Source organism: Aptenodytes patagonicus, chromosome 5, assembly GCF_965638725.1.
Source record: "Aptenodytes patagonicus chromosome 5, bAptPat1.pri.cur, whole genome shotgun sequence".
Classification (NCBI taxonomy): Eukaryota; Metazoa; Chordata; class Aves; order Sphenisciformes; family Spheniscidae; genus Aptenodytes; species Aptenodytes patagonicus.
In genome coordinates this window covers 73,476,660-73,500,601 of record NC_134953.1, presented here as the reverse complement: position 1 = coordinate 73,500,601, position 23,942 = coordinate 73,476,660, and the positions used below count along the sequence as shown (strand labels likewise).

Below are 23,942 nucleotides of genomic sequence, written 5' to 3'. Positions count from 1 at the left end.
TAGGTGTTGCATGAAATTTTTGTTGTGTAATGAGATATTTAAAAACTTTTCTATGTTTCTTCTTCCTTCCTTTCATGATTTTATTCCCCACAAATCAGGGGATGCTTCTGTCTTAATTATAGGATGAAGCTGCTAAGGACAGTCCTTTCTGCAGTTTTTTTTGTGCGCAGCATATCCTCACCTTTATTTTGTATCTAAATCTAGAAGTGAATCTACGTGGGTTTTTTGTAGGCATTTAAGCTATACATTATAGTAAAACCAGGGTCTATTTATTCATTGGCATAAGTAAATTGTGGAAATACTACACAGCAACTTTCCAAACCAATTGCACCTGAGCTTAGCTGAACAAAAAGCAGCCATTTCTGTCTAAGGATGTGTGACCTTTCAGCAGGGCTATCTCACTGCCATTTATCTAAATTACATGGTGTTAAAAAAAACAGCCAGACAAGCCTGACTTTTTATTAATTATGTGCACATTCTGCTTTGACAGGCTGAAATCTAATTTTATGATCATATTAACTTATCTTTTGTCCTTTCGGATGAGGTCTAATGCAAATGTCATACGACAGCATATGTGTTCATCTGTCAAAAGCAAAACGATATTCTAAACATTTGTTTTTCCCTCTCTTTTTGCCTTTCTTTCTGGGAACAGATTTAATAGAAAATGTTTACATAGCTTCGAGAAGCAGGAAGGAGCCCAAATCCCCCCAGGCCAGCGAGGTCCCTGAGCACAGGCTGCAGGTGAACAGCATTACTGTTTCTAAGAAACGCAGCTGGCTGCAGCAGAGCACGCACCGACCTCCTCCTCCTCCTCCGGAAGAAGAAAACACCTGTAAGGAAACGCACAGGGCTGTTATCCCGGTACCCAAATCTCCCATCCTGCTGCCTGAACCTGCAGTGCTGCGGGCTCCTTCCACGTCACCGGTGGGGCGGGAGCGCCCCATGCGAAGCTGCGCTCCTGTCGGTGCCCTGCCAAGCACCGCAAGCCCTGCCGTGCCGAGGAGCGCCGCTTTGGACTTCGGTGAGGATAATGATGCAGATGATGAAGGAGAAATATGGTACAACCCGATCCCTGAAGATGATGAGCCTGACTTGCTGAGGGTCCGCCCTTTTGCTGTGAATAGCCCTGTTGCTGTGGGCTCCCCGGTGGTTCGGTACAACCCCACCCCTGGGGGTGACTTGGGAACGGCCACGGGTCCCCACGAGGGTCCCCCACGCTCCATGGAGAGCGCGGGGGACAGTTGGGTGGCTCAGCCCAGCGAAGCGAGTCAGGCCGATGCCGTGCATCCTGGGGAGCACATGCAGCAGCACCGGCAGAGGTTTGCCTGCAAGGCTCCCAGCGTCTCAGCAGTAGAGGACAATCCTGCCTTTAAGTGCCCTTCAACAGGTAAGAGGGTTCAGGAACATAGAATCACAGAATTGGTTAGGTTGGAAGAGACCTTTAGGATGGAGTCCAGCCATTAACCTAACACTGCCAAGTCCACCACTAAATCATGTCCCTAAGCACCACATGTACACATGTCTTAAATACCTCCAGGGACTCCACCACTTCCCTGGGCAGCCTGTTCCAATGCTTGACAACCCTTTTGGGGAAGAAATTTTTCCTCATGTCCAATCTAAACCTCCCCTGGCGCAACTTGAGGCCATTTCCTCTCGTCCTATCGCTTGTTACTTGGGAGAAGAGACCGACCCCCACCTCGCTACAACCTCCTTTCAGGTAGTTGTAGAGAGCGATGAGGTCTCCCCTCAGCCTCCTTTTCTCCAGGCTAAACAACCCCAGGTCCCTCAGCCGATCCTCATAAGACATAACAAAAGTGTTGTGTTGTCTATTTTCTTTTAGAGGAATAATAAATCCTTCTTATATCTCTCTTTTCTTTCTCCTCCTCTTATCTTTATCGAGCAAATTTCTGGTGGAAATGCATGTCAAGTTAATAAAAAAATGACTCAAATTGTGAGACTGATACCTATGAAATGTAGAGCTGCACAGCGGTTTCTCAGTCAGTTTGTTCATGGCGTGTCCAGGTGTGGTTGTCCTCTGTGCTCTTTGGCCCCCACCTCGCTGAAGACAGGTTTTGCAAAGAGAGCTTGCTAAAGCCTGGTAATGTGAGGACACACGGGGTTTCCTTTGTTAGCTAGTGTCTAACCCTGGCCTTGGATTCCAGCCTTGAAGCTACTTAATGTCTGCAGAGGTTTCTTTAACTTGCTGTCTGGGACTTTTTAATAAAGACATTTTGGAAGACCATATAAACGCTATTCATCACGTTGCTTTCTGTAATTGCCGTCTTGTTGACTGTCTCGGGCTAATCTAATAGACTGGAGAGGAGTGGTTTTCACTTTCAGAAGCCCGCCTCTTTGTTCCTTGTTATCTTTGGCTGAGTGTTTGATAGTCTCATTTCCATAATTCCATTAGTGTGTGAATTCAGCATCTTATTAAAGATTTTTCCCAGTCTATTAAAAAAAACCCAAACAAAAATAAAACCACACCAAACAAAAGTAAACAGAAAAAAACCCCAACCCTTTCCAAAAAGGTGTTATTTTTAATTACGGATGTCTCTTACATTATCTTGACCTTAACTCTAGTATCCTGTTGAGAGTTAGAAAGTTAGCGTAAAGTTCAGGAGACAAGGAATTCCAGGTTCCCCTCTTTAGAGAAAGTTCACACTTTCTTTGCACTGACACTTAAGAGCCTGTATTTCTGCCCGGCTCAGCAGAGAGGACCTGTAACACCGGCATCGGAGCCCACGTGTGCGTTGCCCTGAGGAGGAGCTCCCAGTCCGGCTTGCCCCCGTCCAGCTTCTGCCCCCGTGTCCCTGCGTGCCGGGAGCTGCTGTGCCCGGGTTCCCAGTGCGGAGATTGCTTCTGGGAACGGGGCTTGTTTTCAAAGGCACCAAAGCAACTGCTGTAAACAGCGGAAGAAAAAAAACACTCGGTCTTCTCTTCTGGGAGCTCGCGTTTTGTTCTTTTTGTGGAAATGCTGTAGATACAAGCGTATTTTTAGTTGCAAAGTGTGTTAAAGTTATCAGGCATTCATTTAGAAATAGCTCACTTTATAGCTGCATTAAATACTTATACAAGTTATATTTGCTTGCAAGATAGATGAAATGGCATGTTCTCAGGTAGATTTTTGTCATCGTTGGAGCTCTAGGCGCTTTGGAGAGGTCAGTAAGCATGGTTATTTAGGAAAGCCATGTGTGTGTCCTGCAAACCGTTTGACCCCCGTTTAGGCAGTTAATCTCTCAATATATAGGTGACTATTTCTTTTTAAGAAAAATAAATCCCTTTATGTGAGAAGAAAAAAGTCAAAATTGTTTTCATACTGAACAAACTTTTATTTCTGAAAGCAAAATTGCCCATTTAAAGTGTCTCATAAAAGCAGGAGAAAAGTGTGATGAATTTCCCCTGATGGGTTTGTTATACATTGAGTTAATTAAGGTACTTTAAATGCAGCTCTCCTTTTGCATGTATTGAATAGTGATCACATTGAATAGATTAATTGATGATGAAGTGGATCCCTGCTGCTCAGTAATTGGCTTTAGTATGGAGAAGTGGCTTAGTTCTTCTTTTTAATCTGGTTAAGGTGTCTACAGTTATTTTCAGTCAAATTTAAAATGACAGCTCATCCATACAAAATTACTGCGTGAAGGGCAACATGGCCAATTTAACTTTATTTGTGATAGGACCTTGTTTGAATTATACAGCTGCTGTGAAATAGATGTCTGTATTCTTAGAGAGCTGGGTACATTAAGCAGTAACTCCTGACAAATAAGCAATTACTGCTTTGGGGAAAAGTCTGCTTACCTTTCTTATTGGTATGATTTTATATATGTCAATATTGGTTAGCATTAGAGTCTAAAGTATTACATTTTGAGAAGCATAGATAGAAAAAAGTGGGGCACTATAAAAGCCAACAAAATATATAGTTGTTCATTTTGTCATTTGCTGTTTTCTTCTTTGGATAATGGAATCAATTTTACCTTTAAAACTTTAAACACTGCTGCCTTATTTGGATTTCCAACTTTGTAGAGAGAAAACAGTAATGGATTTTTTCCTTTTTTTTTTTTTTTTGAGAGAGTCTTTATTAGAAGATTAAGAAAAAATAAATGATAGAATTCAGTTACTGGGAGTCTTTCCAAACACAGCAGCAAATAGATATTTCCTGTAAATGTTATTGATAAAATGGATCATAGTTGTAGAGATGCTAATTTGCCCCATAGTCTTAATTTACACTGTTAGTTCCTGATGTTAATCTGGTCACTTTCTACAGTAAATGCCATTTATGTTAATAGGATTTGTCAGGTAATTCCTTAGTGAATAATTCTAGCCAGAATCAGAAACTGATTAAAAATAAGGTGCCCCTATAGCAGAGCTTGGGAAAATAATTCATGTATTTTGTTTGTAACAACTACACGAAAGGTAAGAATAAGAAGGTAACTTGGTTCCGAGTTAGTAATGTAGAAATACAGTGCCAGCTCGTGCTCTTAGGTCTGTGGGAAAAGAGTTTAAGTGGAAAGGACCCTGGAGGCTGTTTTTAATTTGATGTCTCCTTGCACAGGCAAAATGGTTATGATTGGAAAATAGGAATATTTTTTGTTACAAATGCACTATGAAAAATTCTATATAGAGTTTTTTGCGTCTATAAAATGTTAAAGTAAATTTTTTTGACAACTGTTTAGGATTGAACTCTAACTGTGTGTGCTTATAGATGTGTGTATCACCTGCAAAATGTTGACGAAAAACACCCCTTTATAATGTCGGCTCCTGCGACAGATTTACATCGTGGAGCTCGGAATAGTGCCTTCTGAAGAATTTGTAATATTTTTGCTTTTGGGGAGGATTACTGTTGGGATTAGTGTCTACCTAATCAGTGGAATCATCTCACATGTGTCTGTATCTCAGAGACATCCTGGTAGGACTTGTGCATTGTAGGTTGCCAGGATCTGGGCTGTGCTTTTGCTGCTGAAAATGTACGTGTATTAGCTGTCTGGATGGAAAATCCTGGTGGGAATCACCGTAACAGATTTCTTTTCAACGTTGCAGGAAGTGAAGATTGATACCATATTCCCACTTAACCCCAATACATGCCAACTGGAGCTTGGCTTAAATCACATTAAAACTACAGTGCTTTTTCTCCACTTAGATCGTGACCGCTATCCTGGTTTCCAAATACATCTTTGGGGCCAATGCAGGCAAATATTTTGCATGCTTAGATGTTACAAATAAGCTTCCAGCAATATACATAGGGTATACTGGGCAGCAAATCCTGTCTACCAATTTCTTTCCACACGTTGCCAATACTGTTTGCTTACTTTTTATTTTTTTTTTCCAGGTGGAAGATGCTGTGTGATTTAACTGTTTTCCAAGTGCAAGGAGCTTTGGTTTGGTTTTCATGGTTTGCATGAAAAGCATTCATGCAAAATATTTGCTTAATGTTTGAGATACCGAAATGGTTTGGTATGTGGTAGAAAGGTCCCTCTGCTCTGTCTTTCTCCTGCAGAGCTGAAGCCAGTTTGTTGGCGGGCTTTTGGGGAGCTTGTGCACATGCTTTTGAAGGTTGAGGGCTTATTCATGCGCTGTCTTTGATCCATGGGGTGACAATGCCATAAGGACCTGCTGGTGAAAGAGGCAAAAGGATGTAGCAGCTGTGGAGTGGAAGCAGTTAATTTAAAATAGCTATTGCCTTTTTCAGTTTCTGATTTGTACCGAGTAACTGTTTATATCCTCTGACTGGGGAAATAGGGGCAAAGCTGCTTTTCATGCCATGAAGGACACAGTGAGGGGAGGAAATCTTCGTGAGAGCAGCCCAAACAGACAGTGCTTGGCGTCAGCCGCCGTGCTGCCGCCTGCGTCTTGGTGTGACGCCAGCGTCTGAATAGAGCCGACTGTGGTTTACGTGCATCGCAGAGTCATTAATGTTTAAAATATCTGCAACAAACTCATGCTCGTTTGTAGATACTGAACGCTTTAAGACTGGGCAGAGATCTAAAGTGCTGTAACGCGTGCTTGTTCCTCTCTCTGATGAGGTACTGCTTGTCGAGGATGCTCTGAGGATCGCCGCCATGATGAAGAGCAGGCAGTGGTCAGCCCCTTCACCTCTCGGCGTGCGTGCAGCCGCGGGAGGTTACTCTGTAATCACTTCCCGTTTTAATTAATGGACTATTTAAAGCAATTTGTTTTCTATCTTTTGCTCCCATAAAAGTGATCCCTGGGTTGATGGGTTTGTCACAGCTTAATTAATGTCACCATGTATAGTATTTGAAGAAAACAAACTACCATTACAGAGTTCTTAGAGATTTTCTTTTTTTTTTTTTTTTTTTTAATACCCTGTTAATAATTTCTCCATTGCTTGACTCTGAAGCGTTATGTGGAATGGAACTCAGAGGCTGCATTGGTCAAAATAGTAATTTTTATAGGGGTAAAAAAGACTTCCCCCCCCCCCCATTAGATAATTAAGATGTTACTTAGAAATAATTTCATTCTATCCCAATTTCTAAAAATTCCTTTTATTTTTTTTAAGGATTTTTTTCCCAGTTGCTGATGTGGATAGTGGTGACGCTTTCCTTATTTTAATTGAAGTTGCTTGAATTTGATATAGCAGGAATTCTTCTCTTAATGGCATTTGCAGTTCTACTCTGAAGTTTTCTTTCAGAACAGGTCTGGAACTATCTGAGGATGAAAAAGCGTAACGGGCCTGCGTCTGAGTAAGTTCACAGCCTCTGACATCAGTAGAGCTGTCCTGTTTCTGTCAGTTGAGGATCCGGATCAGTATTTCTTGTGGCATCTAGCACAGAAAAACAATCGCCCTTTTTCACTCGCCCATCATTTGCTACAAGAACAATTTTGAGATATTTTGGCTTTTCTGTTTTGACTTGCCGCTTTTTTATTTTAATACATTTTTGCAGTAAGTCATTGGTTTGATTTAAAAATAATAAAAGAAAAGGAATGAAAAATGTAGGCAGAAGGGAGACTTTGGTTTTGAAAGTTATAACCCCTCAGTGTAAGCTGTATTTTTTTTCTCGGAATGAAATGGCTTAGAGCTTCAACACTAATGTCATTATTCTAGAGAGATGCTTTCAGTGTTAGCTGTAGTGTACTTATTAAGTATGTCAGGAGAATGGTAGGAAAAATTAAATTACCTATCAGCTTTAATTTGGTCGGAACTCAGCACTTCCATTAGCTATGAGAGTGGCCGTTTGATATTTCAATTGCTTGCTGTAATAAGGAACTGAATTTTCTGCCTTACTCATTCACCTCGACTCGTCGTCCCAAAAATAAATTACAGGTTTTCTGATGAACTTTAAAATAACTCAGAAACCCTACCTGGGTTACGTTATGTATAGAATAGGGTAATCAAATATGCCTGTAAAACAGCATGCGCTGCTGGCAGTCGGTATGACAGTGATGTATGTGCCCAAGCACATGTAAACAGTGTTAAGCAGGGTCAGACAAGCATTTTTACTATGCTAAATCATTGCCTATGTCTGGCAGGGGCTGTGTTGTAAGTGCTTAAGATAGTTTGAGTCCTCTCTTGCCTTGGGGCAGTGCCGTGTAGGGGTACGGTCTGTCAGCGCTTCCCTGCTCGACCGAGGGGACGGTGGCGATTGCCCCGTGGACAGCTGGCCGGGTGGGGTGGGAGAGGGAGGCTCTGGGTTTGTGAAGCACTGTATTCCCGTGGGCTGTTCATGTCTCTCCAGTTGTGTCTCTTTGGTCATGAAAAGGCTTTATCCTTTCACGCAGCCGTATCGCTGAGCAAAGTAAAAGGTGGCTTTACTAGTCAAGCTGAACAAATAGCTGATGGAAGCAGTCGCGATGTCAAGTCACTTTGACTTGGATTGTGTTGTCCTTCAAAAGCTATTTTTTTTTTTTTTTTCTGTCTTACTCATACTGCTAAAGTTGCCGGAAAGCATAAGCATATCATAGAACAGCACAGGTTGGAAAGGACCTTGAAAGATCATCTGGTCCACCCTTTGGTGGGAAAGGGAGCCTAGATGAGATTACCTAGCACCCTGTGCAGTTCCATCTTGAAAACCTCCAGTGATGGGGACTCTACCATGTCCCTGGGGAGGTTCTCACTGTAAAAAATAAATAAATTGTATATATACAGATATATATAGTCAGCTGCATCACATCAAACGGACCATCCCCTTGCCACCTTGGTAGTCATTTATGCAACAGGTGCCTCTTATGTTTCATCTCCTCCTACCATCCTTCCGTAAGGATATTTTTAAAGCTTAACTGGTAAGATGGGACGTGTGGTAGCAGAGTGAGTGGGGACAGGGACAGTCAGGAGCCTGTTTGCAGCACAGCCGTGTAACTTGGTAAAAGGCATGAGGCGCAGCTCAGTTCCTCTAGCACCCTTGTGAGAAAGCTGTATCGGATGGGTAGGCTGGGACGTGAAGCGTTACTGGACTGCGCTACAACTCCTTTTGCAGCTTGTTCAGAGCTGTCATGTACACTCTTTAAAATTGCGTGCATACCTCAGCACATTGCTGGCTTTAGTGGAACAACATGTGGCTCAATGCTGATGGGAATACCATCCTGCATAATACTCCACTGTTAAGTTTCTTCCAGCCGCATATTTCATTTTAACTGTTTGGTGCTGCACGCAGCAGAAGTTGGACGCATAAAAGTCAGAGTGTTAGATTGACTCTTCAGTTTTAATGAGCTGGGGGGAAGTTTAATTTGCTGGCCTGCTTTTCCAAGCCTGTGCCAGAGACTTTTGACAGAAAGGGAAGATTAATGTTAGCGGGCTGAAGTATGAGAGCGCTCCAGGCCAGCCCACCAGTGGGACCGTGCTGTGATTTGCAGTACAAGGGAAGGCTTTGTCCGCTTTTATCAAACACCACATTTCTAACTAGCTGCTTGCCAGAAAAGCACAGCAGGCGTGCTAGAAATAGCCCTTCCCCTGCGAGGGAACTACTTCCATGAGATGCAGGGCTAAATGAATTTTCCTCTGTCGCTCTGGAAAACAGATTCTATGCATTATTCTTCATAACTGAAACTTTCTTTTATAAAGATATGCTTTTAAGCAACTATCGGCAAAAGTTATTAAGCCAAACTTCCGTTGGGACTAGAACTAGTCTTTGTAGGGTTTTTTTGGGGGGAAAAACCAAAATCACTTTGGTCAAAGACCAGATCACCTGATTTAACTGTTTAAGCTAAGTGAAGTACAAAAAGTAAGTTACAGTTAAATGGTGAAAATTAATTTAGATGAACAGGGGACTTGTAAAAATCACTAGCTGCATGGTGATTTGGACTTGAAGTGATCAGTTTAGAATTAAAGCGGTAGGCCTTTGAGAAATCTGTAAGAGAAACCTCTGTAAAGTATGATTTGCTAAGTATTTCGTGAAAACAATGCTTCTTTCGTTCCTTTTTATATGCTGTAAATAGACTCTCCCTTTCCCCGGCTGGCAGGGGGGGATGACAGACGGATATAGGTGTTTGAGTCTCTGTGAGCTGCTCGGGCTAATTGCACCACACAGGGTTAGCGTGCTTAGGGGCTCCATAGTACCCCAGCCTGCACAGGCAAGGCTACACGAGTCCTATTGGGAGCCGCTAAAATTCGCAAAGTGATGAGTGAATGGGGTGGTTATTGCTAGCAAGAACCACTATTGGTTTCTCAAGGGATAGAAAAGTGACTCTAAGTGAAAGCACTCAAGTAATATTATTAACTATCATTCTGGCCTCAGTTCCCCTCTTGCATGCTTCATTAACTCGCGTAAATTCATTGCCTTTCCTACAGTCATTACTGCCTCATGCTGGTGACAGTGAGAAAAGCTTGAGCTATAACTTGGTATTTGGATTTCCTTGAGTATTGGAGCATGAGGTGAACCGCAGGCTCCTGACTGTGTGCAATACTGGCTTGCGTCTGATTGTGTTCCTTAATTAGTTGTCCTTTACTGCTAAATTGAAAGAGTCTTTTTTTTTTTTTTTCTTTTTCTTTTTCCTTCTTTAGCATCAGTGCCTGCTGTTACGAATTTTTTTTTTTTTTTTTTGGTACCTTGAAAGGTGGGTGATTTCCCATGAGGACGTCACTTGGGAACCGTATAACTTTAAGCCCTGTCATGGGATGGTTGTGCCAGGAAAGATGGAAATTTGCTGGCAGGAATGAGGCAGTGCAGGACGCAGCTTTTGGGAGGAATAAATCCTTGTTCAGTTCCTCCTCCTCTGTCCTGCAGTGGAAAGGAGCTGAGAGAAATGGAAGAAAAGGTGTGAGGCACTGCCTGCGTCTACACAGGAGGGATTTAGGGCTCTTTGGGGTAATAGAGGGACGTGCACAAGAGTATAGCCATATTCTTCTTAGAGATGAGTGTCTTTCCTCTAGACCTAAGAGGAGTGGGCAATGCTGATGTGTTGGCTGCGTAGCTAACTGCTTCTTAAACAAGGGTGTATTTGCCGTATTCCAGTGTTTTCCCATTTAAGACCAGTTTCGTTGCACCTGTGCCCCAGGAATGCAGCCATGTCTGTTTGTATGGGGGATAGAGCACAAATGGATCGAGCTGAATGCAGCGGGTGAGATAGCTCGTTTGTTTATATGTCGTTTCTGGCCCTTTCATCTCCATAAAGCAGAACAAATCTGGCTTTTGACTATCAACTGCCAAATTTGGCTGAACGAGTCAGCAGAGCACAGCTTTCTGAATGCTCGTGAACATCTGACTGATGAATGAATGATGGCTGTCTGAATGAATTGCGTTTATCAAGTTATGACAAATCAACATGTTTTCCCCTAGTTCAAGATTTATCTTGTCATTGCTGCGAACTGCAGTTACCGAGTGGTTTGAAAACGATTATTCCTTCTCTTTTCTTCTAAAGGGTCTGGATTTGTAGTTGCACACAAGGCTGATGTACCCTCAACAGAGGTTTCTCCTCCAAGTCCCAGTCCTCTGAAAAAAAGCGGATCAATCAACTGGCCTTTCCCTGATAGAATTAAATCTCCCAGGACTGTGAGGAAGCTTTCCATGAAAATGAAAAAGCTGCCAGAACTGAGCAGGAAACTGAGTGTCAAGGGAACTTCAAGCCATACTAGTTCAGATAACCCTCCTTCCCTGCTGAAAGGTACCTGCCGGGATACAAGCCATACGGTGTCTTTGCCATCTGCTGGAAACTCGGCCACAGCTGCCAGCAGGAATGTGATAAGTCGTTACCATCTCGACAGCAGCGTGTCGTCGCAACATACCTACAAAAAGAAAAACTCGAGGAGCTCCAAATCCTTCAGCAAAGGTGGTTACCTCAGTGATGGCGACTCTCCTGAACTTATAACGAAATCAGGTAAACATGGGCATGAAACCAAGTGTGGGAAAGGAAAGGAGAGCCTTCCAAGTAACAGTGGTAAAACTGAAATAGATATCGATGCTTTCAGACACTATAACTTTTCTGATCAACCCAAGTGCTCTCAGTACATCTCTGGACTCATGAGCATTCACTTTTATGGTGCTGAAGACTTAAAACCACCAAGAATAGACTCAAAAGATGTCTTTTGTGCAATACAGGTTGACTCAGTAAACAAAGCAAGAACAGCCCTGCTTACGTGTAGGACAACATTTCTAGATATGGACCACACGTTCAACATAGAAATTGAAAACGCTCAGCACTTAAAGCTGGTGGTGTTCAGCTGGGAACCCACCCCGCGGAAAAATCGGGTGTGTTGTCATGGAACCGTGGCTCTTCCCACTCTCTTCCGAGTGACAAAGACACATCAGCTGGCTGTCAAACTGGAACCGAGGGGGCTTATTTACGTCAAGCTGTCGCTCATGGAGCAGTGGGAGAACTCTCTTGATGGTCTCGATGCGGATCGGGAGCCCGTGATGTTTGGGGTAGATGCCCGAAAAGTTGTAGAGAAGGAAAATGCTGGCTTGATGGTGCCACTTTTGATGCAGAAATGCATTCTGGAGATTGAAAAGAGAGGCTGTCAGGTACTGTGCATATTTTATTTTCTTAATATTTCTGTGTTGGGATAGCTGCTGTTGCAGAGTGTGAGCAGTGAGTGGGAAAGGGGAAATTAAAAACACCTTTACATGTCACTTTTTTTTTGCTTTGCTGCTCCTGTTGTTTGGTGAACACTAGTCATTGTAACGTGGGAAGAATAACAGGACTGTGTGAAATCAATGCTTCCAACTTGGCCTTTGTAGAGGAGGTGTATGCTTGCTCACAGGAGATGCTCACAGTAGTGCTTTAGGACTAGGGAATGTTAAATGAGCCTGCAGCCCTCAGCATGCAGTCACACTCAAAAAGCAGAGCTGAGATGAGAACCTGAAAATGCCTGATTCCTGAGACACAGATCACTCCCTAAGGACATTGTATCTCAATGCAAAAATGAGTATAATGTTCCCTCCTACCTGAAACCGAGGCATCGTGTGCAGGGACACAAAGTGATGAGGACAGGTCTTCTGACAAAGCTTTACTTACGTGTGTGCAGTCTCAAGCCAACATGCCAAAGACTCGTCTCTGCCATCACTTTGTGTACAGCATTAAGATAAGGAGGAGACCCTGAGGGGCTGAATTAGTTGTTTCCCTATGCCACTGCTCCTTGCCTTTCTTCGGATCGTTTTCAAAATTAGGACAGGAGATGTATGGCAGCAGTGCCCAGTGTCTTCTCTTCATCCTGATGCAGTTAATTGGTTGATGTAACCTAATGGACAAAAATATGTATGAGAAACAAGGTATGGAAACGAATCCCCAGTTACGGATGCTAGGCAAGAAGTCTAATGGAGTCCCCATCCCTGGAGGTCTTTAAAAGACGTGTAGATGAGGCACTTAGGGACATGGTTTAGTGGGCATGGTGGTGTTGGGTTGACGGTTGGACTCGATGATCTTAGAGGTCTTTTCCAACCTCGGTGATTCTATGATTCTAAGTCTGTGAGGAAGGGAGATGCACAGTCCTAAGGACGGATGTCCCCCTTGGCAATTAATGTGAACCTGGTGGGAGGACTCTTGCATGCTGTTCCACAGCATGCGTGAGCCCTCTGTCTCTGTTACACCCGTTCCTGCTCAGGTGAAATTGAGAAGTGATCGCACCTACCACTGTTACTATTTTAAATTGCTGACAGGTTGGATGTAGTTCCAGGTGTTATGAGATTAACCCTGCTATTTATAACCTAGGTCATAAAATATAAACAGAAATGGTATTTCTATGTAATTACTTTGCTGGAAGTCACTACTGATAACAATTGCGTGATTCTTATTGTGAATGCTTCTCCTAACATTATGCAAATCAGTGGAAAAGAGAAGTTTTATTCTTTCCAGTGTATGTGTCCCATGGTTTCAGCATTTTATTTTGGGCTTATTAGCACCTAGTCATGCAAATGATATTGGGTAATCAAGGCAACACTGGTAATGAAGCGATGGGGATCTGAATTGTCTGAATGTACCTGGTGCTTTTGAGCATGAAATCTAATTTGTGTATTTGGACAGGGAGAACCAAAAATGCAAAATATACTGTTAACTTCTTGTTTTAACCACGTGTTTGTCTGATGTTTTTTTGCTTTCCTATAGACTGCAGACTACTGTCATAGTGTGTCATCTCCACCTGAATTTCAGACGTGGCATTAGAAAACTTTAGAGTTTAAAATAAATTGTCTTAGGCAAATACTAGATCATATTCAATCTTGGGAAAGAGGGAGTACAAATTCTATTGGGTAACTTTCCATTTATTTAAACGGGAATTAATATATGGCCAGACAAATACTCTTCTTTGCAAACCTAGATTCGCATGGTCTAAGTCAGTACGGTCTAAGTCAGGGGGTTTTAGTTTTTTTTTTTTTCTTTTGAGTCCATGGTAGTTTTGGACTAGCTATTTACTGCTCAGTATGCCTGCCTATAAAGTTCATTAAAATAAAGTAAAATTAATATATTTAAGATTTAGTTCCTTAATATCATAGGAGTGCTTTGTATAAATGGTGTTGATGAAAATGAAAAGTAAATAATGATAAAATGCAAAATTTGAGTGCATGAAAGCACATTATTGAATTAGTAATTCAGTCCAAGAGTATTGTGGGCTTCATTTCTATCACCCTGAGCATGTTGAATAACCCCTGCTTTGCATAAAACTTTTAATACAATTTGAAACACGTGCAAGTCAGCATCTTGTCATCTTTAAAACAGCATATTACAGATGTAATAATAGAGTATTCATAATTCTTTTTAAACCCTGGTGTCAAATATAATTTAAATTTTGTTTACTATCTAGCTTATTCTGTATTTCTTTGTTTCCTAAGTTTGCAGAAAAGCGAAGCACTAAATGATTCCGGTTTAAAAGCCATGGTCTGTCAATAAAATACTGCTCAGCGAGTTCACCGTTACGGAAAACATTAGCGTTACTAGCTTACCGCTTAACAGTCGCACCTGTGTCTCTTGTGTAATGTTTGATAACATACGTTATCATTTGATGTTAACAGTTTGTGCTGTTTGAGTTTTCTTAAAGTTTATTTCCAAACAATTGCCTGAACGTGTTTGTCGCGCTTCCCGGGTGAGACAAAGCATAATGTCAATTGTTAGTCCCCTCTGCAGGAAAATAACTGATGTGAGGCCGTTGTTTTTGCTCCTAGGTGGTAGGCCTGTATCGGTTATGTGGCTCAGCAGCGGTTAAAAAAGAGCTTCGGGAGGCCTTTGAGAGGGACAGCAAGGCCGTTACTCTCTGTGAAAGCCAGTACCCAGATATTAATGTCATAACAGGTAATACATTTACTTGCTTTTCTTTTAATATAGAACTGTGCCCTGTTCCTAACGTACCTTTTAAAAGGTGAAATTGTGCTCCGAACTAGTTTTCTGTCGTCATTTAACAAGCTGTTAACTGCTGCTTTGTATCTCTAAAGGTTAGGTGAGAAGGAGTGGGGTAACCTTGGGGACGTGTAGATACGAAGCAGCAGTGATGTGGAGTGAGGGCGATATGGAAAGAGCCGCTCTCAGTACCCGCTTTACCGGTTACAGAGGGCAGTGGAAGTCTGAAAGGAGCCGAGGTCCCTGGAGCAGGTTAAGCCACTGCTGTTGGTTTGTATTGGAGCGGATCTTGAAAAACTCGGTTGTGATCCGAGACGTGCGCCGTGCCGGCCGCTCCACAGCGTGTGATCCAGGGGCCATCTCGGATCGACCCGTTGTCCTCCCTTTATGCTGGAGACTGCAGGATTTTTGGAAGCAGATTTCCCATCATCTGGCGCGGGCTAGTTAGAGCTGCAGGGAAGTGCCTTCATTTGATCATCTGCTTCTTTTAAAACATAATTAAATAGCAGCTTTCTCCTGCTCGCTGGAGTGGCCCTTTACTTGCTGTCACGCAGCAAGCTCCTGGCAAAGGTGAGAAGGACTGGGAGTACAGGACCAGGAGGTTTTAGGAAGCCCGTCTGCATCTGCATCAGCTCTTTACAGGAGTGTTTACACAGGAGTTGCACTGCACAACTGAAGCAAGTTGTTGAGGGTTTTTTTTTGTTTGCTTAAAAGTGGAACAGTTTTATAACTCTTGATACATGTTATGTAAACCAAAGTTGATCTAATTTCAGGCATCACTGAGTAAACCAATTGCTCTAGGAAATTAGGCAGGAGCATTCGTTTCCTACATATCCAGGGATGGAAAATGTGACAACAATAGTCAGGGTATAAATTTTCTGTGCCAAAGCCCTTTCTGTAACATCCAACATCCAGCTGTACGGGACAGTTCTGCCCTGTTTGGTGGTTTATTTCATTTTGGTGTATTGGGAATGAATTTTGTTCATTACACTTTATAATTATACAAAGCGGTATCAGAAGATATTACTCGGTGATGTTGACTGGGTTAAATAAACCTTTTGGTTCAGAATGTCTAGCTAGTCTGTTCACCTTACTTGCCTTGGCTGGTTTTGCTGTTGGGTTCAGTGTTGCTCACAAGTACCGGCATTCCCGGCAGCAGAAACTTGTGTTTACGTTTTACTCTGATGGGATACACCCTTATAAAGAGGAGGTGTAGAGTGACAGTAAATAGTATAAAAGATCTTTTAAACTGGATAGTTTTCTTCTCTTTACAAATAAATCAATGAGAAAAAGTGTTGATAATTTCTAAGAGCAGATTGTTCCATGAAATTATTGAAGTCCTGTTTTCTTCCCGATTTTGTAAATCAACTTAGAAGGGGGAAAAAAACCCACCCCCTGTTGCTTTCTGCCAAACAGTGGAAACTGTCTGATATTGACTTGTAAGCAGACACATGGCAAACTGCTATTTGGTTAATGTAAACTTTTGGCTAATGGAAAACTTTGGTTTTGGGGTTTTTTTAAATTTATTTATTTTGGAATAATAAAAATGGCATTGCACTCCCCCAAGTAATCATTACAATAAAACAGTATGTGGAGAAACAGTTCAGGAGTGTCATTGGAAAGGGTATAGGAACTTAATTCTAATGCATATAAAAAGAACCTGTAACACGTCATAAGCATTGTGATTTTCCTGAGTATATTGTACACTCAGGACCAACCAGAACTGGCTGCAACCAAAGTCTGAACCGCAGGAGAGCTCGGTACTGATGCAAAGCCCTGGAAGGGCAGCGGTGCAGTCTGACTGATCTTTCCATCACGAGTTTATGATGTGGTGGTTAAATTGAAAAGTGTACTTCGATTTTTCAATATACATTGCTGCAAGCCTCATTGGTGATGGTGAACTTTTGGTGACTCTGTAGGTCCTGCTGGGCTCTTGGTCCTTTTTTGGTTTGTAATACTGAGGGATAATTTTTTGCATTCAGAATTAGTATTCTAAGAGTGAAAAGACAACAGCTTTGGTGTCTGTCTTACAAAAAGACTACCGGGTATGCTTTTTTATGTGTTATGTTGCAAGAGTTGACTTACATGCTGCTTTCCTTACAGGGAAAAAATAGTTTTAAGAAATTACATTTAAAAAAAAAAATAATTCTTTCCCCTGGTTCCCTGCAGCTGCGCTGTGTGATTGCCTGTAGTGCCTGTCTTAGAGTTGTGTTGAAAGGACTGAGCGCAGGGGTCCTGCATGAGTTGGGGGGAGCGGGGAGGGAAGGGGTGTTTGCACCCGTAACTGCTGCTGGCTAAACTGCAGCCCACTCTCTAATTAATTGTAAACAGTGTGGTCTGGGCTGAAAGGGGAACCTGCAATTTTTGCTGAGGTACCTACCGTACTCTAGTGCTAGGAATAAAAGGGCCCAAAAAACCTCTCTCGCATATGCTTAGGGAGCTGGGTTGCGAAGGAATGTTTCCCCTGATGTGTTACTGCTGTATTTGCAATGCTGAGGCTGATGCATATGATTCACACTTTCATAAGCCAAAACATGTGTTCCATAAAATATGAATCCTCAGCATAAATCTTGGTTGATTTGAAGAGAAGTGCTGCCTTGTGTCCTTTTTGAAATTTGAGTAGCGCTGCTTTTCCAAAAGATTAAAAAGATACATTTTTTTTTTTTTTGACAGCTCTCCAAAGACTAGAGAATGAACATTTAATGATTAAATCTTGATTGAGAAACGCTCTTGGGATTGGCACAGGCTTGCACACAGCTAAGTGTGCTCGTGGCTCAGACTGAAGCAGGCAGCCAGTTTTTGGAACTGACCAGTAGTCATGTTGTTGCCCCACGTCTGTTCGCATCCACGTGAATTCATATCTCTGCATAAAGCATGCAATACTGTTAACAGTTCAGTGGGTCAGAAAAATGAGGAATTAATGAAGTAGATGGCAATTTCTGCTCGCTGTCTAAATTGGTTGTGTGTGGTTGTGTCAAGGGGAATGCGCTAGTGGGCTGGCAGCAGCAGGAAGCATAGATTCATGGAAAAAAATAACAGCAGCCTCTTAACAGGGCTAATTTAGCTGAGTGAATAGCGAAAGGATTTAGAAAGGTCAAGGGGCATTCATGGCTCCCAAACTATTCTTTTATTCAGGGTTAAACAGGAGAAAGTCCTTTGGCAGGTGGTAGTCCTATGACTGTGGATGCTGTTACAGGAATTCCTACTAAATTATTATTAATAGATATTATGAGCGTTTCAACAGTATAAGCTGATTTGATTACGACATCCCCCTCCAAAAAAAGAAAAAGCACAGCTGAAACAAAGATGCTGATGAAAGTCAGCATCTCTTGCTAGTGTTTTGCTTTCAGGAAGAGGAAAACATCCCAAACTGTGATGTACAACACCAGCTCCTGCCACATTTGTCTCATAAATACCGTAACCGCTTAATCCACACATGGAACGCGGGCCTCTAAAATGTGGGGAAGAAGAAAAATTTTCTGGGGAGGGGGGAATATGAGTAAGTTATTCAACAAAAACTAGCCACGTAAGTGGAGCACTAAAAAAAGTGGCATAATCTTTTTAAAACAAACAAACAAAAAAATCCCAAGCCACCAGAGGGGAATACGTTTTCAGGAAAATATGTGGATGGTTGGTTGCATTTTTTTCTATTCCTGATGGGAGGTTCCCATTTTAAGCACAGGGTGAGCTGTTAGGTGCTGTGTGGTGGTCTGCGGAGACAGACGTTTTGCCTGGTTGCCCCATGCCTTATGCTGCGGAGAGGGATGGTCTGGCAGCTCCAGGGGGTGATGCTGCTTCAGTTAGCGCTGCTCGTGCAACATGGCTTGAATAGCTGCATTACCGCTAGGTGCGGTGTTCTTTTTAAAATAAAAATATTTATATGGGTAGAAGCCAACTTTTACTTGCATTCTGCATGTGAACGTGGCTATGAAAGGGAAAATGTTAACTTCTGTTCCCTGTATTTTTTTAGAAACGACCTCATAACAAGCCCACTGCTGTACGGTTCAGTTTACAGCTAGGTTATAAAGATTGAGTTTATAAAAACTGTTGCTTTGTTAAATAGCACGGTGTGATGGTATTTGCTGTGATTTGGGATTTTACAAGGCTATGAGGAGTGCATACTAAAAAAATCTTCTACCTTTCCAACTTTGCCTTTTCTGAGGACGGGCTGCTTTGTTAATTACAGTACCCGCTTTCAAAAAGCTTTTTTTAATCCACCATTTCTTCTTAACAAAGTATTTAAAATCAGTTGTTATCTAGCTAAAATGGGTAGATATTTGTGGCACAGAGTGCATTTTTTAAATGAAAATAAAAGCTGAAACCCCACTCAAACTGAAGTATCAGCCAGCTTCTAAAGCCAGCTTACAAGAATGCAAATACTCAATTCCTTCTTGTTTGTTTGCATCTGTGGAAGGAATAGGGGTTAATGCGCTTGCTGGTTGCTGCATCCCCTAGAAACAGCCTCTCCTCCGGCACATCTCCAGCTTCTGAAACGGTGCAGTAAGTCTCTGCAACTGGGAGGGCTCGGTGCACGGGTATTTTAGCCAGTGTCTCCTGTGGATGTGCATTATAGTTGTCACAGCGGAAGCGAGCGGTGTGCTGGGGGGACAGAGTACCCAGAGGCAGGGGGGAGTTGGTGGTTCCCTCTTGAGGACATCTGTCTGGTCTGTGCCTTGGTAGGTGAGAGAACGCCGTGTGCTTTGCCGAGCGTGGCACTGGCACCGAGGTGTTTGCTCATAGTTTCATAGCTGAAAATACACTCGTGGTGGGTTGACCCTGGCTGGACGCCAGGTGCCCACCAAAGCTGCTCTATTGCTCCCCTCCTCAGCTGGACAGGGGAGAGAAAATAGAATGAAGGGCTCGTGGGTCGAGATAAGGACAGGGAGAGATCACTCACCAATTACCGTCACGGGCAAAACAGACTTGGGGAAATTAGTTTAATTTGTTACCAATCAAATCAGAGTAGGATAATAAGAAATAAAAACTAGACCTTAAAACACCTTCCCCCCCACCCCTCCCTTCTTCCTGGGCTTAAGTTTAATCCTGATTTTCCCTACCTCCTCCCCCCCCCGCCAGCGGTGCAGGGGGATGGGGAATGGGGGTTGCAGTCAGTTCATCACACGTTGTTTCTGCCGCTCCTTCCTCCTCAGGGGGAGGACTCCTCACAATCTTCCCCTGCTCCAGCGTGGGGTCCCTCCCACGGGAGACAGTTCTCCACAAACTTCTCCAGCGTGAATCCTTCCCATGGGCTGCAGTTCTTCACAAACTGCTCCAGCGTGGGTCCTTTCCACGGGGTGCAGTCCTTCAGGAACAGACTGCTCCAGCGTGGGTCCCTTCCACGGGGTGCAGTCCTTCAGGAACAGACTGCTCCAGCGTGGGTCCCTTCCACGGGGTGCAGTCCTTCAGGAACAGACTGCTCCAGCGTGGGTCCCTTCCACGGGGTGCAGTCCTTCAGGAACAGACTGCTCCAGCGTGGGTCCCTTCCACGGGGTGCAGTCCTTCAGGAACAGACTGCTCCAGCGTGGGTCCCCCGCAGGGTCACGAGTCCTGCCAGCAAACTTGCTCCAGCGTGGGCTCCTCTCTCCATGGGGCCACAGGTCCTGCCAGGAGCCTGCTCCAGCGGGGGCTTCCCACGGGGTCGCAGCCTCCTTCGGGCACCCACCTGCTCCGGTGTGGGGTCCTCCACGGGCTGCAGGTGGATATCTGCTCCACCGTTAACCTCCATGGGCTGCAGGGGGACAGCCTGCCTCACCATGGTCTTCACCATGGGCTGCAGGGGAATCTCTGCTCCGGCGCCTGGAGCACCTCCTCCCCCTCCTTCTTCACTGACCTTGGTGTCTGCAGAGTTGTTTCTCTCACGTATTCTCACTTCTCTCTCTCTCTGGCTGCAATTGCACAGTTTTTTTTCCCCCCTTCTTAAAGATGTTATCCCAGAGGCGCTACCACCGTCGCTGATGGGCTCAGCCTTGGCCAGCAGCGGGTCCGTCTTGGAGCCGGCTGGCACTGGCTCTGTCGGACATAGGGGAAGCTTCTAGCAGCTTCTCACAGAAGCCACCCCTGTAGCCCCCCCTCCAGCAAAACCTTGCCACACAAACCCAATACAGCACTGAACAGAAAGATTAATTGCCAGTCGTATATAAAGGAGGAGGTGTCACCAGGCTGTGAGAACTTTGGTGTTCGCAGTAGCTCCTTTCCTTGGGCAGGAGGTGGACTGCTAAGAACCCTTTCCTTGTTTCTCCCTCACCCCCATCAGGAGGGGACCCCAGGCAGAACTGCTCCTGGGGTACCTGTGTGCACCCCTCTTCTCTAGATGAGGTGCACCTTCCTCCCCTGGTTTGAGTCCTTAGTTGGCCACGAGCCACCTTGCGTGGGCTTGGAGAAGCTGTCAGAACTGTGAGGACAGGGGTGCTGGTGCCCCTGACTCCCAAAAATGCAAGAAAGTGAATCTGCAGCTTGTTAAAGGCAACTGTTCTTGTGTCTCTTGTGAAGGCGTCCTAAAGGATTACCTGCGAGAGCTACCCTCTCCTCTGATAACCAAGCAGCTCTATGAAGCAGTGTTGGATGCCATGGTGAAAAATCCTTTGAAAATGACAGCAAGTGGTTGTGAAAATGACCCGAGTGACTCTGAGCACACCGCAGCCCTTCTGGATTGCCTGCCAGATGTTGAGAAGGTGAGCGGTGTTAGCAGGTTCAAGTAAATTGCATGCTTCAGAAAATAAAGGAACATTTTCACACTGGATATAAAATGTGTCAAAATGTGTACACTTGTTTCCTGGCTTAACGGTTCACTTGGATTTTTGATGCTCTGCATCTCTGAAAATACTTCCATGCTGTGATTAATCGGAGGGTCTGCATTGCTGGGTTTATTCTAGTTTGCATCTTATATTGTCTCCATAAAACTGAATGAAAAGCTGCGATCATTACTTTTACATCGTTAGATGGGAGATTATTCCTGTGTGGTGTCCTGCTCCGTTTCTGTGGAGCTCTCTGATCTGTATGTCGCAATTACATGGGCAAATGCTTTCCTCTTTCCTAAGCGTATGCACTAAAGCCTTAGCTTCCCATACTGTGCAGCGTAATAGTGCTGTGCGCCATTACCTGCCAGATTCACCTCTGTGGAAAACCACAGTTAGCCCGTGGGAGAGAGCGAGCGAGTAGCCTGCACAGTACCTGAAAGTTACCTGGAAGCTTCTTCCGATGCTGAGGTCATACTGAGGGTTTCTTTATTTTCTAATGTACCTGGATCATCTGTACTGCTTCTGCAGCTTCTCTCCCCTCCCTGATGTCCCCTTTCCACTGTGAGAAAGCTCATCCATGTAAAACTGAGATCAGGTAAGAAACAAGCTGAATTTTACCAGAAAGTCTGTCTTAACTAGTCTGCTCTGTGATAGTCTAATACGGCTTTTCTAGTTCACCACTTAGATGTTCCGTTGATGGGTGCTGGTAGAAAACCATAGCTATCAGCCTTGATGTTATCCCTCTAGAGCAGCGACATTAGGGTGTCAACACCACCTTCGTCTAGTGTTGTGTTTCCCGAGCAGTATTTTGTTCTTTTAGGCTACCCTGAAGATGCTGTTGGATCACCTGAAACTGGTGGCTTCTTACCACGAAGTAAATAAGATGACGTGCCAGAATTTAGCTGTATGTTTTGGGCCCGTGTTACTAAGCCAGAGGCAGGAGACCACCAACCACAACAACAGAGTCTTCACAGACTCGGAAGAGCTTGCTAGTGCCCTGGACTTCAAAAAACACATAGAGGTTCTTCACTATTTACTCCAGCTGTGGCCAGGTACTGTTTCATGAATCTGAGCAAGGGAAAATGTCAAACCATTGCTGTATGTTTTTACTGCGTGACAGTGTACGTTAATTCACAGCGTGACTGAGCAGCATCGGAATTCTTAAAACACGAGGTACTATGGCATCACCTATTAATCTAAAGAAATCATGACAATTTTATAATGCACTCTTTGTATTCAGTCACTTTGTTTAATGGGAAGTTTGTTGTTTTAATTGCGTTCTTACCAGATGGCAGAGTTTGAGTGTAATGTAAGCAGTGCTGAAGAGTGCTTTATGTGAGTAAAGGCACTAGAAAAAACAAACCCAGTGACAGTAAGGTTTCAACATCTGAATTAGGGGGTTCTGGGGGTGTTTTGTGGTTTGTTGTTTGTGGTTTTTGGTTGTGTGGTGTGTTTTTTTTTTTTTTTTTTTTGTCTTCTGTGCTCCTGCTTTGACCATTCAGGATTATCTGTGTATGGAATTCATTAGTTGTTTGGTCTCTGAGGTACCTGAAGGGTTGCTTTGTTTCTGCCCTTGTAATTTGGCAGAGTTGGGAACATCCTTACAGTAAGAGCTGTGCAACTTCTAGTTGTTTTTGCAGAGCTTTGCGTAAGGAGAAATGTTTTTAAAACAAAACACAAAAAAAACCCCAAATCAAACAAACAACAAAACCCAAACCAAAACACCTAAGTACCTTTTAGCTCCCACTTCCAAACTTAAGAGGTCATATGCTTTTGGACAATTTGGGGTCAATTCTCAGTAAGTTAAGGGAGGTGAAATTCTAATCTTCCTAATAAACTGCCAAAGTAGATGTGAAGGTAACTATTTCTGCCAAGATCTGTCTTTCAAATGGGAAATGATTGCACGGTGTTCACGTTTCCCCTGATATTCAGAGAGGCATAAGCCGGTGGAAATAGTCGGGATGACATCTGGAGCCCTGGGTTTCAGCCTGTGGTGAATTCCTGTGCCTTGCTGCTGCTGAACCGCAGCCTTCTCTTGCGCAAGCGCTGCCCGGAATCAGGAGCGGATGAAAGTATTGCAGCTTTTCAGTTAAACAGGGAGAGTTTGAGGGTAAAAATACTGTGAAACCGCTTAACATTGGATCTGATGGGTTTAGTTTTGTTTTCAGATAGTCTTTGGCCAAGCAGTTGTTGAAAGCTACATAACCATGCAGAACACGGGTCCGTTGTGCTGTACTGTACTATCTTCCTTTTTCATAGTGGTCTGGCTGACGGTGTGGAGAACTGATCTGTTTGGTAACCCGAATAATTTAATATTCACTTCTCAAATTTGAGCAGCGTAAACCCTTCAATTCTTGAGGCTAAGAGACGATTCAGCTCATCTAAACAGCTACTTAATTGTTCCCTTTTGGAACACAATAATTGCTCTTGGGAAACGGCTGAATTTCTGCACCAATTGAAACATGACATGGAATGACAGTTAATCTAAATGAA

At 43.5% G+C, this 23,942-nt stretch overlaps 1 protein-coding gene across 2 annotated transcripts in view; it reads left to right on the top strand.

Moving 5' to 3' along the window:
• SYDE2 (synapse defective Rho GTPase homolog 2) overlaps positions 1–23,942 on the top strand; it is a 32,050-nt gene that overhangs the window by 3,792 nt on the left and 4,316 nt on the right. For both annotated transcript variants that reach the window (XM_076340532.1, XM_076340533.1), the window contains exons 2-6: positions 653–1,387; positions 10,810–11,909; positions 14,541–14,667; positions 21,202–21,383; positions 22,270–22,501. In XM_076340532.1, coding sequence (XP_076196647.1) covers positions 653–1,387; positions 10,810–11,909; positions 14,541–14,667; positions 21,202–21,383; positions 22,270–22,501 — 2,376 coding nt within the window. The remainder of the gene's footprint in view (positions 1–652; positions 1,388–10,809; positions 11,910–14,540; positions 14,668–21,201; positions 21,384–22,269; positions 22,502–23,942) is intronic.